The sequence below is a fragment of the Moschus berezovskii genome, chromosome 24 (genome assembly GCF_049115385.1).
Source record: "Moschus berezovskii isolate FMDL1 chromosome 24, NW_MosBer_1.0, whole genome shotgun sequence".
NCBI classification, from domain to species: Eukaryota; Metazoa; Chordata; class Mammalia; order Artiodactyla; family Moschidae; genus Moschus; species Moschus berezovskii.
The window spans coordinates 32,525,251-32,540,909 of NC_142483.1; the positions used below are offsets into that span (position 1 = coordinate 32,525,251).

At 46.0% G+C, this 15,659-nt stretch overlaps 1 protein-coding gene across 2 annotated transcripts in view; it reads right to left on the minus strand.

Moving 5' to 3' along the window:
• Positions 1-453: 453 nt before the first annotated feature.
• The window catches only part of PDZRN3 (PDZ domain containing ring finger 3), a 271,755-nt gene continuing 256,549 nt past the window's right edge, over positions 454-15,659 (minus strand). For both annotated transcript variants that reach the window (XM_055414335.2, XM_088831793.1), the window contains 5 exons: positions 8,939-9,037; positions 7,677-7,739; positions 4,640-4,741; positions 3,303-3,419; positions 454-2,882 (listed from right to left, as the gene is read on the minus strand). In XM_055414335.2, the coding sequence (XP_055270310.2) occupies positions 1,335-2,882; positions 3,303-3,419; positions 4,640-4,741; positions 7,677-7,739; positions 8,939-9,037 (1,929 nt within the window). In that variant the 3' untranslated portion in view covers positions 454-1,334. The remainder of the gene's footprint in view (positions 2,883-3,302; positions 3,420-4,639; positions 4,742-7,676; positions 7,740-8,938; positions 9,038-15,659) is intronic.

The window sequence follows — 15,659 nt, forward strand, 5'->3', positions numbered from 1 at the left end:
TTTTAAAGCCCACCTACTTTGGTGTACCTTGTTATTCTATGGAAATATTATAGATTTTGCAGATGTGACTTAGAAATCCAACATCTCAGAGATGTTAGATATTACTGACAGGCAGTAATGGTTGCCAGAAACCAAAGAAATTTCAAAGAAATTGTAAACATGATGTCGGTTGATAAACTTGCTCATTCAAATCTGTAGGGTAGACTTGGGTCAAGTTGAGGCTTTCTGCAAAAAAAGGCAGAAAGCTGTATTAAATGGTGAGTGGTTGATTCCTTTGTTTTCTTAACAGACTTTGATTGTACATCTATCTTTGGATTCCAGGCAGGATGAAGGTATTGGATGATCTGAAACCCTCAAATTCTTCTAAAGCATCAGGTAAGACAATGAAGGAAAGAAGGAAACACTGCAAAAAAGGCTTTTATTTTATAGGCACCACTGCAAAATGAGGAACACTTCAAAACATAGAAAATAATAATTTATTTTAACTTCATTTACTTAATTGGTTATAACTAATCATGATTCTGTGAATTTGTTTGTAAAAGTCTCCCTTTGAATCTACAAAGCAAAGGTTTTTACTACAATGAGCACTTAAAATTCCACAAACCTTCTCCATCCACAACTTTCCTGTACATGCAAAGTCCTCCAATGAGTTGCAGTATTTGCAAACATGCTGTAAACTCCCACAAAGTTGCATTATATTTTGCCTTCTGTTAAAACCTTTACACTCTCTTGGGAACTTTAACCAGAAAAATGTTTAAATGTGTATCCCAATTCTAAACACCGCTGGTTTGGTTATGTGCGTTATATATAGTTAACCACAGAGTTTGGTGGTTTTGAGTTGAAGCTTTGACCTAAATAATATATTAATGGTCACTCCTATGAAACACATTCAGCAAAGTAACATTATAAAATAGAGCTCCATTAAAATACATACCGGCAGTCATATCTGTGTTTTTAGCAGAAAAGGAAAAAAAAGCGTGTTTAACTTTCTTATATGAATATAGTTTAAACAAATTATTCTGTGAAGGTATGCTTAGTAAAAGATCTTTTTGAAATTTAAAAACTTCATGTAAAAGGTAACGAGTAAAAAAGTATCCTTGCTGTTTGAATAAAAGCTGTTTGGTTAATATTGCCTTCCAGGATAGTAGTTAAGGGTGGTTTTTCTCCACTTAAAATAGAGCTAAGACACCCCGAGTGGTAGGGCTCGCTAATTTCGACTATAAACATGATGTTGCGATTTATCTTATATACAAAAACTTGCCGCATTGAACGAGGCAGGAATTGCTACCCCAATGGTAGTGTTCTCTTTTATGTACATAATGCAGAAGTGAAGATTATACAGTAGTCACCGAGAGGAATGAATTGTATACTCTAGTGCCGTCTGGCGATTTTGCGCCGTGGGTTAAGAGTTCTTGGATTGTCATCCAGTTGTCAAATATCTTTTTATTCCTCTTCTTCATCATCTTTTTGTGGCTGAGTTCGAGGATATTCATCTCCTTCCTGTCGTCGGCCCCCTGCTGCTCCTTCAGGCAGTCGAGTCGGCTCTGCAGCATGAACTCGCGCCGCCGCCGCTGCTCCTTGGCCTTCACCACGTGCTGCTTCCTCTCCTCCTTGCTCCAGTAGCGCCCCAGCTTCAGCTCGCTCACCGCGTCGTCGTCCGTGGTCATGCCGCTGCGCTCCTCGCGGATCTTGAGCGCGCGCTCGCGCAGCAGGCGATCCCGCACCGGCCGCTTGGTGATGTAGCGCGTGCCGTCGCTGCGGATCTTCACCTTCCACTCCATCCTCGGCTCCGACTGGTTGGCGGAGTTCAGGTCCTTGCACATGCTCACCAGGCTCATCTGGCTCTGCGCGTACTCGACGGCCGACTTCTGCTGGATCAGCTGCATGTAGCTCTGGTAGTGCTGCGCGTGCGCGGGGATGTGGGCGTGCTTGTAGGGCGAGCGCGGGAAGGGCGGCAGGCACGAGCCGCCCGGCTTCGCGCCCGGGGTGGGGCTCCCGCCGCCGCCACCGTCTTCGCCGGGCTTTCCCTCCTGGCTCTCGGGAGCCGGGCTGGGCGCCAGCTCTTTCGGGGAAGGGCTGTAGTTCGGGGAGCCCCCCTCGGAGTCTTCCGTGATGGAGAGCAGGTTCTTGGGGGACGGCCCGTACGCCTCCGCGGCACCTTGGCCCTCGGCCGCCCTCCGCAGGGAGTTGTCGGGGGACGTCTCCAAGGTGAGCGGGGTGCTGCGGCAGCTCTCGCCGGTGTTGTAGGCGCTTGAGCTGTCTTTGTCGGACTTCTCGGGCAGCTCGGTGATGTCGGCCAGCTCGCGCCTGCGCACGTCCACGCTGGTGTTGTAGTTGCGGAAGCCGCTGTTGTGCAGCATCCAGGGCTCGCGGAACTGCTCCTTGAGCTGCTGCATCTTGTGCGCGCGCACGATGCTGAGGCACTCCAGCTCGATGCTGCGCAGCTCCTCGTTGAGCAGCTCCAGCTCCTTGTCCACGCTCTCGGGGTCGCTCTTGCTGGCGTCCAGGGCGCCGCCGGGGTAGTAGAGGCCGTAGGGGCTGGCGCTCTTCACCTGGCACTTGAGCTCCAGCAGCTCGCGGAAGCGCTCGCACTCGTCCACGGGGATGCCCAGGTAGTCGGCGTCGGCGCAGTCGGCCGAGATGAAGGACTCGTTGCTGAAGGGCAGGTCACCACTGCCCAGGGTGTCCTGGCTGCACGTGAGCTTCCTCTGCCCGGCCAGCGGCGGGGAGGCTGCGGGGGCGTCGTCGCCGTTGTTCTCCTGCTCCGAGCTCTCGTCGTTGCGCGTGCTCTCATCCGTCCGGCCCACGCCGCTGTCCTTCTCGTGCTGGTTGGACAGGATGGTGGCTGTGTCTGTGGTTCCCCCGTCTTCCTCGTGCTTCTTCTACACGACAGAAAACAAGAACACTTGGTCACAGGTAGGGAGGTTGGAGGGACGGGTCCCGGGGGCGGCTTTTCTGGTAGGAGGAGGGACTTGGGTTGCTGAGGTTAACAGAGGGAATTGTTTTCCTTTCAAAAATGTGACTTGCTTTCTCTGATCTGCTCTTTAGTTTGGCACATGTGTTTTCCAAATAAATATCAGAAGGTCAGTGGTGCCTTGGCATTACTGCTTTGCTTTCTAAGCCCAGCAGCACTCTGTTGGTCTGGGAGGATATCAGCTTGCTTTTCACTGGAGGGCAAACAAAAAAGAACTCATTTTCTTTTGCCAGCAGGTGGGTCTCTCAGGATCCTAGGCATCGTGGGGTGGGGGTAGGGTGGGGAGCAGATTTCCCTGCTATTGGGAGGGAGGGGCAGCCAGCAGTACCTGCTGCAGGACGCTGGCCGTGAACTGCATGGCCTGGTGGTGCTGCTCCTCCAGCATGTCCATGTGCAGGTCGTCCAGAAAGTCGTTTCTGTCGTCATCCAGCCAACCCTCGTCCAGCTGGGGAGAGGCAAGTGCCCACACAGGCTTCAGAAGAGGCCCTTTTTGCTTTCATTTTATTTTTAGGAAAGGATATTACCTTGGGGAATCACATTTCTAGGCTTCCTCCAGGAGTCATCCCAATGCAGTCTGCCTGTTGTTTGGCTCTCCAACAGACACTGACCCCACCCTCAAGGTAAAGACCCTCTCACCCTACACCACACGTCTAAGGGCAAGGCTGTGGCCTGCTGTTTTACTGTTGCAGGGTTAAGTGCCTTCAGGCACCTCAGCTACTTTCAGTGAAGGAGGCCACTGAGTTAGGGGATCAGAGAGCCACAGCCCTGGCTCCTCTCCTGCTGGTAGACCCACAGCCAAGTTTAGCAGGCCCCAAGGAGAAAGGACGGGCAGTTTGGGACAAAGTTCTTTCTCATGAACAAAGGTAGGTCTGCTAACTACCTGTTAGTCTTGGGCAAGGGCCTGACACCTTTATCAGGCTCTTGTCTCGGTTGCTCATAAAGAGCAGACTAGACAGGGGGCTGAGATCTACAGATGTGGCCTGCAGCTGCACCACAGACCATATACAACCGCCAAAGCCAGTCACATTTCTTACTTGGCCCTTTAAGAAAAAGACTGCTTAGTGATGTTTCTTTTGCTTTATTAAAGAAAAAACTGTGTTACGGGTAAGGTGTACATCGTGATGATTTGATGTGCACAGTGGAATGATGACTACAGTCAATTAACATATCGTCTCACAGTTACTGCTTCAGTGTGTGTGCTGAGAATGCCTGAACTTTTCTCCTAGCGAATTTCCCATAGTCATTACAGTGTTGGTAACTATAGCCATCATGCGGTATGTTTCTTACACCCTGCCATTGTAAGAGTGTAATGCCACACACAATGCCACTGTGTGCCACTGACCCACACAGAAACTGGTCAGGGTCTTGGGCGGTTAAATATTTTGATGGCCATGATCCTGGCTATGTTCTTCCATGCCATTATGCTTCTTCCTCTTTTCCTTCATTGCACTCCCTGCATGAATGAAGCTTCTGGGCATGCAGTGTAAATGCCAAGGTGGATATCTGCACCATCCTTAGAAGGCCAAAGCAAGAGACAGATTGGAAGTCAGATTACCTTTTCGGGGCACAGGGTACCTTCAAGTTCTGATTCAATATATTTTCTGCAGGCCAGGAACTCCGTTAGTGATTTCAAAACTACAGACTACATGCTGGAAGTCACCTTACCTGGAGTTCGGGCCTGGCGATTAGCAGTGAGAAGTTCTTGTTTTCTTCACTGGTTAGCAGAGCTACAGCCTCTTCACGGTTCTGTACTTCTATCCCATTAATCTACAAAGAAAAAGGTGGATGGCAACATGATTAGACTGTGCGAAACGATTCTCTGCTGTTTCAAGCCTGCATCCGTTGGCCAAGCACAGCTGGAACAGAGAACTTCCAGGCAGGTTGAAAAGAATGCTGGTTTTCACAGGGAAAGGCCTTGCTCAGTCTGGCACTGTCTCTTGCTATAGGAGACCAAGATGAGGCTGTGTGAGTAACTGGGACTCCAGAAGGCAGCACTGAGAAATCACAGTGTTGTGAAGAGGGAGAACATCTAAGCAATTTAATGAGACAGAATTAAATGTATTCAGGCAGGAGTATAAGTGTAATATACTAAAGCATGACTACAGCTGTTTTTGAAAAATATGGAAGAAAAGAAATGGGTCTGATGTGAATATGATGGTATTACTTAGGGTGTTTTGTGTTCCACGTTTGACACCAACTTCTTTAGGTGGGACAAAGTCAGATAAGTTCATCTGTACCATTTTTCTAGGTTACACATATAAACAGTATTATTCAATACTCGTATATATACAATATATATACAACAGTATTAAACAATCTCACCATCACGCCTGATCCCTCTCTCGCAGGATTTTTGCTTCCTGTCTGGTCACCTGTGAGCTCTGCTGGTCTGGAGGTCTCCGCTCCAGGGGACACAGCAGTGGTCTCACTTACAAGCTGGAAGATTGAGCCTTCCATGTGAGTCTTACGCCTTATAACAGCAAAGGGCATCATCGGTCTTGGTTAACGCTTGCTGCAGTACAGTGAAGGCAGAGAGGCAGGTAAGGCACACAGGGTTTCCATACCCAGTGGGAGATGGTGTGAAAAACGAAAGCAACTGAAAAAGCAGTTGCTACTGAGGATTCAGCCCCTTTAGGACTAAAAGTTGGGTTGAAGTCCAGGAAGTGTGGAATAAGCAGTGGAAAAGGAAATGAAAATTATTCATAGTGAGGTATATAGTGATAGATATATATAAACACAGTGGATTATAACTACGAAGACAGGAATGAGCAGAAGCACAAGGTAAGCCTTCTACCCATAAGAAAACATCTCAATTTCTGTGAGATTTTTAAAAAGGGCATAATAGACCTACTGTATGATCCAGAAACCCCAATCCTGGGCATATATTCAGACCAAACACTAATGCAAAAAGATACATGTGTCCCTATGTTCATAGCAGCACTCTTTGTAATAGCTAGGACTGGAAGCAACTTATTGTCCAGCAACAGAGGCGTAAATAAAGATGTAGAACATATATACAATGGAGTATGTCTCAGCCATAAGAAGGAAAGAAACTCTGCCATTTGGAGAGACACAGATGGACATAGAGATAGCCACAGAGAGTAAGGTAAGTCAGAAAAACAAATATATATTAATGCATGCCTGTGGAAATTAGAAACATGGTAGTGATGGACTTACCTGCAATCTAGTAGTAGAGAAAGATGTAGAGAACAAAGGTATGGATACCAAGAGGGGACGGGGTGGGGTGGGATGAACTGGGGTTGACATAGGTACACTATTGATACATGTATAAGATAGATGACGAATGATTACCTACTGAACAGCACAGGAGACTCAATGCTCTGGGGTGACACAGGGGATAAATGTATCCGTACAGCTAATGCACGTTGCTGTACAGCAGAAACCAACACAGTAAATGCCAATAAAAGTCTCTGGCAGATAAACTGATAAAGAGGTGGTACTTACACACAATGGAATAGTACTCAGCCATGAAAAGGATGAGATAAGCCATCTGCAGCAACATGGAGGCAACTGTTATAGCTATATCACGCTCAGTGAAGTAGGTCAGAGAGAGAGACACGAATACCACATGATAGCTTCTGTGTGGCATCTAAAATATGACACAGTGGAGCTCTTTATAAAGCAGAGAGAGATTCAGAGACGTAGGAATAGACTGCTGTTTGGCTAGGAGAAAGGCAAGGAATGGCTTGTAGAAGTCTGCATACGTGATACATGTATACAGAATGGCTAAAATAACAGGGTCCTACTGTATAGCACAGGGAACTGTATTTAGTATCCTGCAATAAGCCATAAAGGAACACATTTTAAAGCAACTGTACATCAACAAAAGATACTATCTGTATTTTAATTTTTTAACAATTAAAAACAGACTAGCTATCAGAGGAACAAATCGTTTATTTTATATTAATTTCTATTGCAGTAGAGTTGCTTTAAAATGTTTGTGTTAGCTTCTACCGCACAGCGAACAGACACAGCGGTGCACACGCATCTCCCCTCCCATCTGGACCCCTCCCATCTAGGTCACCACAGGGCATTAAGTCCAGTTCCCGGTGCTATACAGTAGGTTCTTACTAGTTCTCTGTTTGATATTAGTATCAAATAGTGTATATGTGTCAATCCCAGTCTCTCAATTTCTCCCATCCTCCCCTTCCCCCTTGAAATCCATGTATTTGTTCTCTGCATCTTTGTCTCAGATGGTCTCATTTTGACTCCAAAGAGCAACAGATATGGTTTACAGATAAATTACTCTTAAAAGCCATTCTATATAGTAGTTACCTGCTGAGTCAGAAAGTTTAAAAGACTGCTTAAGGTTGAAATGCTTGGCCTAAAATGAGCGTCATTTGGGGTCATAAGAACTGTTGACCTGATTTGGCCTGTGTTGTCTTTGGTCCAAAGACAAGGACAGGAAATGAGACGAGCTGACTTGTATGGTGTAAGGTGCGGGGGCGGCTCGCCTGTTTAGATGGGGCATCCTCTCTCCAGTTTGTCTCAGGCCCCACCATGTCCTGTGTCGTGGCATTTCCCAGAGCTGGTACTTCGGCCCTAATTTAACTGGTCTGCCTCACCACACATCTGGTTTTGAGATACTGATAGCTATTTGTTAACTTCTACATTTTCAACCCTAAAACTATTATTTGAAGCAGTCTGCTCTTTAGTGAATGAACAGAGGACGCTGACCTACCTGGATAATGCGGTCTCCTTCTCGAATGCGCCCGTCCTTGGCTGCGATGCTGTTAGGGTCAATCTGAAACACACGGCATGGAGTGGGTAACTCAGACATGAACGAAGATAAACAAGAGCACTGTCCAAAGTCTGCCTGTGACATGTCATCATGCTCAACACTCTGTTTTTGTTTTAGAGAAATAAACAAGACTCAGTGTCGTGCAAGGAGACACAAACATGGACTGATACGTTTCCAAGCCCTTTCCAGGCCATGCTCCTGGACTCTTGCCCCGCAACCCTGCTACCCTGACCCTCCTGAGGGGATGGAGAGGCACAGGTAACAGCTGTTCCATACCCAGAAAGGAAATAACAAAAGTGTGCTGGCATACAGGTGAAAGGGTCCCTGTCATTATGTGGTCTAGCAGCCATATTTTCATTCTTTTGCCAAATGTGTATATTAAATTTTGGAAAAGAACTTTACAAACACTCTAGTTGAGACAAGTGGGATTGCATTTTAGAGAGACACCCCCAAATGTAGTAATGGTGGGCCAGCTTAAGCTTAGTAGATGAAGTCTATGCAACCAGATGGGTACAAAGCCTAGCAGTCTCATCCCTTGGTTCATCCCATCGAGATGGATTATATTTCCTGATAGAAAGGGGCTTGTGTGCTAGTAAAGATGGCTGCAAGGTGAGAGACCCAGACTGAAATCATCTGCTTTGCATTGGCTTCTCTGGGAAGATGAAAGTAACTTCCATCTATGTATTGGGTTGGTCAAAAAGTTCATTTGGGTTTCTCCATGACATCTGATGGAAAAACCCAAATGAATTTTTGGGCCAACCTAATACTTTGAAGTTGCACTGTGAACTCACTAATACACATTCTAGCAAAAGGAGAAAAAAAAACAACAACAAACATCAAGAGAAACAGATAACAGAAATACTTGAAAAAGTATAAATGACTCCCTCCCCCATCCCATTTAGTGAACTGGAGATGGGAATCTGCTTTTCCCTTGGGGTTGAATACACAAAACCAAGTAAACGGCTCCATTTTATGGCTGATTTGCAGGCTTCTGAAGGGTAATTTTGCCTTATGTGCTGACATTAGAACTTAACCCCCTACGTAGGCTAGTTCCATAGAGTGTGATACAGGGGACAAAGAAATCTGCCTGTGTCCTTCCAAAGACATCTCAGTAAGCCAGAGCTGCTTAACACATTAAAAGGAAAGAAAGAATACAGCCTCTCTGTCCTGCTATGATAGTTATAAAAAATAAGCCTCAATACCTCGCTTATATAGATGCCGATGTCATCTTCATCATCTGTCCGGTAGCACACCGTGAGGCCCAGCTTGTCCTGGCTGTTCATTCTGTAGAGATCCACCTCCTAGACAAAGAGAAGGGCATTCCCTGTGAGACTCCAACAGGCAGTGATGGCTGGGAGGCCGTCAGAGGCTTTAAAAAACATTTTGTTTAAATGATGAACTGGATTTCTTTGCATTTGCTGTGGGCAGAGCGGTTAACTTACTAAACAAAAGTGATTATAGGCAAGAGATCAATGCCCAGGGCATTTCTGACCTTTCAGTCAATATAAAGTCATTTTGAAAATAGTTATTTTATTGATCCCACTAAAGAAAAATTATCCATATTTCACTCAGCATCGAGACTTCTGGGGTCGGCCTTTTCAAAAGCATTCTTTCAATGTCTGCCACCAACGAGAATATTTCCAAACCCCAAACCATCCAGCCATTTCAGTACAAATGTTTCCAATGTGTTTGGTTAGATTATTTCACGTTGCGTTCCCTTAATATGTGCAGTAATAGAACTCGCAAACAGATTACACATAAATTGATCCAAGGAAGGAGGGTAACGTGATAGCATGCAATTAATGCTTTCCACAACAGCTGTGATATTTACAGTCGAGAAATTAGTTTCAGACGCTATTACAACAAATTAAATAAGATAAAAGCGAAGCGAGTCCAAATGCGAGACACATGGGCACAGGGAGCGCCACTGTATTTGACAATTAAACAGTGCTTCGGAACAAAGTCAGAACTTTGAAAACGGTTGGAGCCTTGGGAGCAAGAGGCCTGGTTCTCTGAAAGCGTTCCCAGGCCCTGTCTCCCCTTCTTCCCGCACTGCCAACCGCCCAGGCGAGAGTCCACAGCACCCGAGTACGGGCCTGTGCAAAGAGCCGCCTGCTGGTAAGTTTCCAGGCAGATCCCCTGGTCCGGTGTTTACTGCTAGCTGCTTACTAAGCAGGAGGGCTCTGAGATGGGGCCTGTCTCTGGGACTATTTCTTCGCTCCTGGCTCTTCTTAGATGGTGGTGAAGATATGGTTGTTTCGGTGGCGAAGCTCAAAGCAGTTATGTAGCAGACACTCCTGAACCCCCTTCCTGGGTGCCCAATACCACGGACACTTTCTAGGTGGAAGAACTGGAGGTGCTGAGGTGCCCTGAGGGTGGTCACGTAATGGGGCCACCAGGCCAGTGTGGGGAGCTTGGATTTTATTTCAGCATCCTGGGAAGCCTTGAGCAACTTTTAAGTGAAGACTGCCAAGCTCTGGTTGATACCTTCAGCAGTCTTTATGGCTGATGAAGAGGATAAGGTGCTGCTGACAGGTTGGGGCTCTGAGGGCAGATTCCAGCTCTTTCTAGCAGCTTCATCATAGGGTCTGAAGGGCTTGTGACTATATCTAAGCCTGTTTCCTCACTGGTGCATGTCATCCTGCCACTTGGACAGGGTGAAGAGTGGCTGAGACAAGACCGCCGCGTGCTCAGCGCATCGCCTGGCCCAGAGCAAGTCTACAGAAAACAGTCAAGATGATGATTGTATGCAGGTGGTTTCTCACCCACAGTCACAGCCGTTGTTTGTAGCCAAGTGTGTGTGTTTCTCACGTCCCCCACCCCCAGTAAGATAATTTTATTTTCTGAATATTGACATGTTAATTAATTCAGTGACTTCCTCAGTAAAGCTTTAGCAATCTGGTCTATTACCCAGAAATGAAATCCTATGATCTTTCCTTGTGTTTTGAGGAAAAGACTCAGCAGTCACAGAGGCAGCACACATTTAACCACCAGGGCGCATTCTTCATGGATACTGTGGAATAGCCTATTTGCACACCGTCCACATAAGTAGTCTCACAGCATCCTCACGTTTCAACTGCATGCCCAGGTCTCCACCTCAGGTCACACTTCATCGGAGGACAGACAAAGGGAAGACCTGCTCTGCTTTAGCCCTTCCTAACAAGTAGTGTAGGTTTCCCTGGCAGTTCGGTGGTAAAGAACCCACTTGCCAATGCAGGAGACGTGGGTTTGATCCCTGGGTTGGGAAGATCCCCTAGAGAAGGAAATGGCAACCCACTCCTGTATTCTTACCTGGAGAATCCCATGGACAGAGAAGCCTGGCGGGCTATAGTCCATGGGATCCTAGAAGAGTTGGACATGACTAAACAACCTCTATAAGAGGTAGTGGAAATCTGTGGGATTTCATGACGACTTGTTTGGATCCAAATGTACCACTGCAGCCCCTGAGCCCTGGCATCATGGTAGAAGCCAGCTCGTTCTGGAAGAAGTACATGTGCAACCAACGCAGGGAAAAGGGTGACTGGAGAGGTTTTAAGAAGCAACTAAGAAAAACAAAAAATACTGTGATATGAGTTCTACTAGAGTAAAAATCATAATACAGGTTATAGTTTTCATTGAATGATCAACCACCAAGATGAACAGCTCTTAGAAAGATCAAAAGGTACCAGAGCTCTGCTGGGCCTCATTGTAATAGGACGTGAAGTATGCTTCAGGGTCGTGATGAGGGAAGTGCAGAAACCGAGGGCAGTGTTTGGTCTTTTATACTGAGACATTGTCCTGATGGCCAAGGATAAGATTTTCAGACTGGTCTCGACTAAGGCATAAGACTGGGTATTGAACTGAAGAGGCAAGGGGTGAGCTATATAGTGTCTCACTTTGGTAGAGTCACATATATTGGTCAGTGACATGTTAAAAATTTAACCAACCACCTAACCTGGTCATCCTGCACTGATAGTCTGAGAAGCATGACTCTGTAACACGCATCTAGAACTGAGGGCTCCATTTAAGAACCCAGGAAAGTGAAAAGTCTGGAACTGATGTTTTGATTGCCAGATAGTTGAAGAACTACCTATTGAAGTGGGCATTAGTTCATATTGCTGCTGGTGGGATGATTTTTTCTCTGGACTTCCCGCTTCTGATTCTTCCAATTTCTTCCAACAGATCTGTTACTTTTATAATCAGAAAGAGAACTTTCTCAGAACAAATTCCCAAAGACAAATGCAGCCCAGTGTTCACTGCAGCCCTGTCTACAACAGCCAAGACATGGAAGCCACCAAAAGATGCATTGAATGACGAATGGATAAACAAGATACGGCACATTATACAACGGAATATGACTCGGCGATTGAAAAAAACTGAACTAATACCTTTTCTAGCAACATGGATGGACCTGGAGATGATCACACTAAGCAAATGAACGACACACAGCCTATCAGAACACAAACGGAGTCACAAACTTAGAAAACAAACTTATGGTCCCCAAAGGGAAAAGGTGGGTGGTGGTGGGGAGGGAGGGATAAGTTAGGAGGCAGCTGGGATTAACTTGTACCCAGTGATGTGAAACAGATAATCAGCAAGGACCTACTGTATGGCACAGGGAACGCAACACTCTGTAATAACCTATATGGGAAAATGACCCAAAAAAGATTAAAATGAGCCCCACTTGGACCTGGACTGCCCCATCCTGTGTGGATGGGACTCCAACCTCCAGATCCAGGTGGGTCCTCCTACAGCTCAGCCAAGCCTAGTGCACACAAAACACACTGGACCCTGTGGGCCAGAAGAGCTCAGAAAAAGTGCCGGTCTCCAAGTCTCCTGGTGCCACCGTTCCCCCTGGCAGCCCCTTCCTTGGAGTCGCCCCACTTAAGTACGGCAGTGTCCTCAGCATCTCAGTTATGGGAGGGCTTGGGATTGTCTTGGGGGTACATGGTAAGGGAAAAGAAGTACCCAGACATGAGCCCCAGGGTCTTTTTCTGGCCCATTCCACTGGGATCTACAAACCAGGAACACAACTGTATCTTGGACGCTAGTTGCCCAAATAACCTGAATGGGGCATCAAAAAGTGCTGTTGCCTTGTAGACATTTCCTGTAACAACAACTTGAAAACCTGTGCTGGGATACTTCATAGTCACAAGGCCTGTGGAGGGGTAAAAGACATCTGCCCTCCAGAAACGTTCTGGAGTAGGTAACTAAAAAAATTCTCAACAGGGAGGACCTTCAAGAAGCCAGTTTTGAAAGGTAAATTTAACATGCTTTTTGGATTTTTTTTTGAAAACACATGAAAAGATGCTCTACATTGTTACTTATTTGCAAATCAGAACTACCAGGTGGTATCTCCTCACACCAGCCAGAACAGTCATCACCAAAAAGCCTACAAGCAGTAAATTCTGGAGAGGGAGGGCATGGAAAAAAGGGAACCCTCCTACAGTGCTTTTGGGAAGATAAACTGTTAACAGCCATGATGGAAAACAATATGGGGGTTCCTTAAAAAACTAGAGCTACTACATCTGTCAGTCATACTTCTGGGCCTCTATGTGGAGGAAAACCATAATTTGAAAAGACGAACATTCACTGCAGCACTATTTACAATAGCCAAGACATGCAAGGAACCAAAATGTCTATTGTCAGAGGGATGGATGGGTGGATAAAGAAGATACATATATACAACGGTACATATATACAATGGAATAGGACTCAGCCATAAAAAAGAAGGAAATAACGCCTTTCCCAGCAACATGGATGGACCTGGACATGACCATAAGTGAAGGACCTCAGACAGAGGACAAATAACCTGTGATATCACTTGTGCGTGCTATCTAGTCAAAACAAATGAGCATATTTCCAAAACAGAAACAGCCTCACAGAGAACAAACTTAACGGCTACCAGTTGGGAGGGATCTGGGGGAGGGAGAGATTGGCAGTCTGGGTCTGACATGTATACACTTCCATATTGAAAACAGATAACCAAAAGGGACCTGGTGTAGCACAGGGAACTTGGCTCAGTATTCTGTAGTAACCTCAAAAATTTGAAAAAGGATAGACTCTTGTATATGTATAGCTGAATTACTTTGCTATGCATCTGAAAGTAACACAACATTTATTCAACTATAATATAACATTTTAAAAAATTTAATATTTACAGAAGTTCAGAAAAGTGCAAAGAGGACTTCTCTAGTGGCTCAGTGGTAATCAGTCTGCCTGCCAATGCAGGAGACCTGGTTGCAATTCCCTGATCAGGGAAGATCCCACGTGCTGCAGAGCAGCTAAACCTGTGCAGTACCACCACTGAGCCAGTGCTCTAGAGCCTGGGAGCCGCAACTGGTGAGCCCGCGTGCCCCAGAGCCTGTGCTCTGCAACAAGAGAAGCCGCCACGATGAGGTCTTCAGCACCACAACCAGAGTAGTCCCGCTTGCCACAGCTACAGAAAACCCGCGCAGCAACAAAGACGAGCACAGCCAAAAATACAAGTTAATAAAGAGTGCAAAGAACGGAATGATGATTTATATTCTTAACCACCCAGAATTTAACATGTTTAATCTCTTGGCATTAAAAAAAAAAGCACATGGTATGACTTCGCTGTGGAAATTTCATTTCCAGGAAATGGTTCCACACCACAGAGAAGCGCCTAGTTGCTAATGGTTAAGCATAAGAGCTCTTGTCTTCAGAAGCTCTGGAAATACAACAGTGTAAGAGCTGAACCTGTCTTGGGATTTGTATAGATTTTGGATTTCCTTTGGCTGCTCGTGAAGAAGATTACAGTAATGCAGTAATAGCTGAATAATGAATTGTACAGAAAGAACAGTGTCTATTATGTACTGTACATGGCAGATGCTCAACAAAATTGGAAGACTTAGCTTGAAAGTCCAAGGCAGACTAAAGATCCAAATAAAAAATAAACTTGGCTCTGCCAGTTGCAAGCCAGGCTGCCCTGGGAAAGTCATTTCACCTCTCTGAAACTTCTCCGCTAATCTTATCCCCAGAGACAGTGTTTTGGGGCTCTGTGGAAACTGCAGTGCTTCAGACTTACTAGGTGGCTTGTAAATTCTCAACATTTCATTCTCACCCAAGCTCGAGGGAAAGGCTTAGATGACCAAGCACATCACGGAAAGCATAGGTGTCATCAATACGTACCATCTCTGAGGATGGAGATAAGATCGCAAAGACGACCATTAATCAAACTAGTATGAATAATGCATTACCATTACCTGGATTACGGCTCCCCCACCACTGCTGTCCTGTTGCTCACTGGTCTAGATGGACCGCTGGATAAAAATGAACAGCTACGCCTGACATTTTAGACGAAATTGACACACTAGCTCAATTAAGAAAAGTAAGAGGGCCACTCCACCTTGGCTGATCCAAGCTTTTGGTTTCAATGACAGCCACTTTAATCAGAGAGGAAGGCCCAGAGATGGATACTGGTGGCTTATCACTTCAAGGAAGACTGGTTACCCAAGTATAACTCTTAAGACCTTATCGATCCAGAAGTTCTGTGCATATTTCTAGAAATCCGTGCCATGCATAGAGAAAGCATGGAGAGATATGTGTGAGATATAGTGATGCCTCTAAAAGGACTGCACTTTCCTCTAAGGACGCTAAATTTGAGACTGGGTAACAAGGCCTTTATTCCTTCATTTAGCACATGTTGGCTGGGTGGCTCCCATCCGTAGGCACTGTCTGGGCAGGAGGAGCAAGTAGGGAATGGTCCTGCTGGGCAAGGGCTGCCTGAGAGTGGGAAGGAAGCATCTCTGGAGATGAGCCACAGTGAGTGAAGCCAGGACCCGGGGGGAGAAGGGCAGAGCTGGGGGAAGGTTCTGGATGCAGGAGAAGAATGAGCAAGTGCCTATGAACCTGGGAGGGTAGTGAGAAGCCTCCCTGGAGGGACCCTGATGCTGTGCCTGCAAGGCTACAGAAAATCACCTA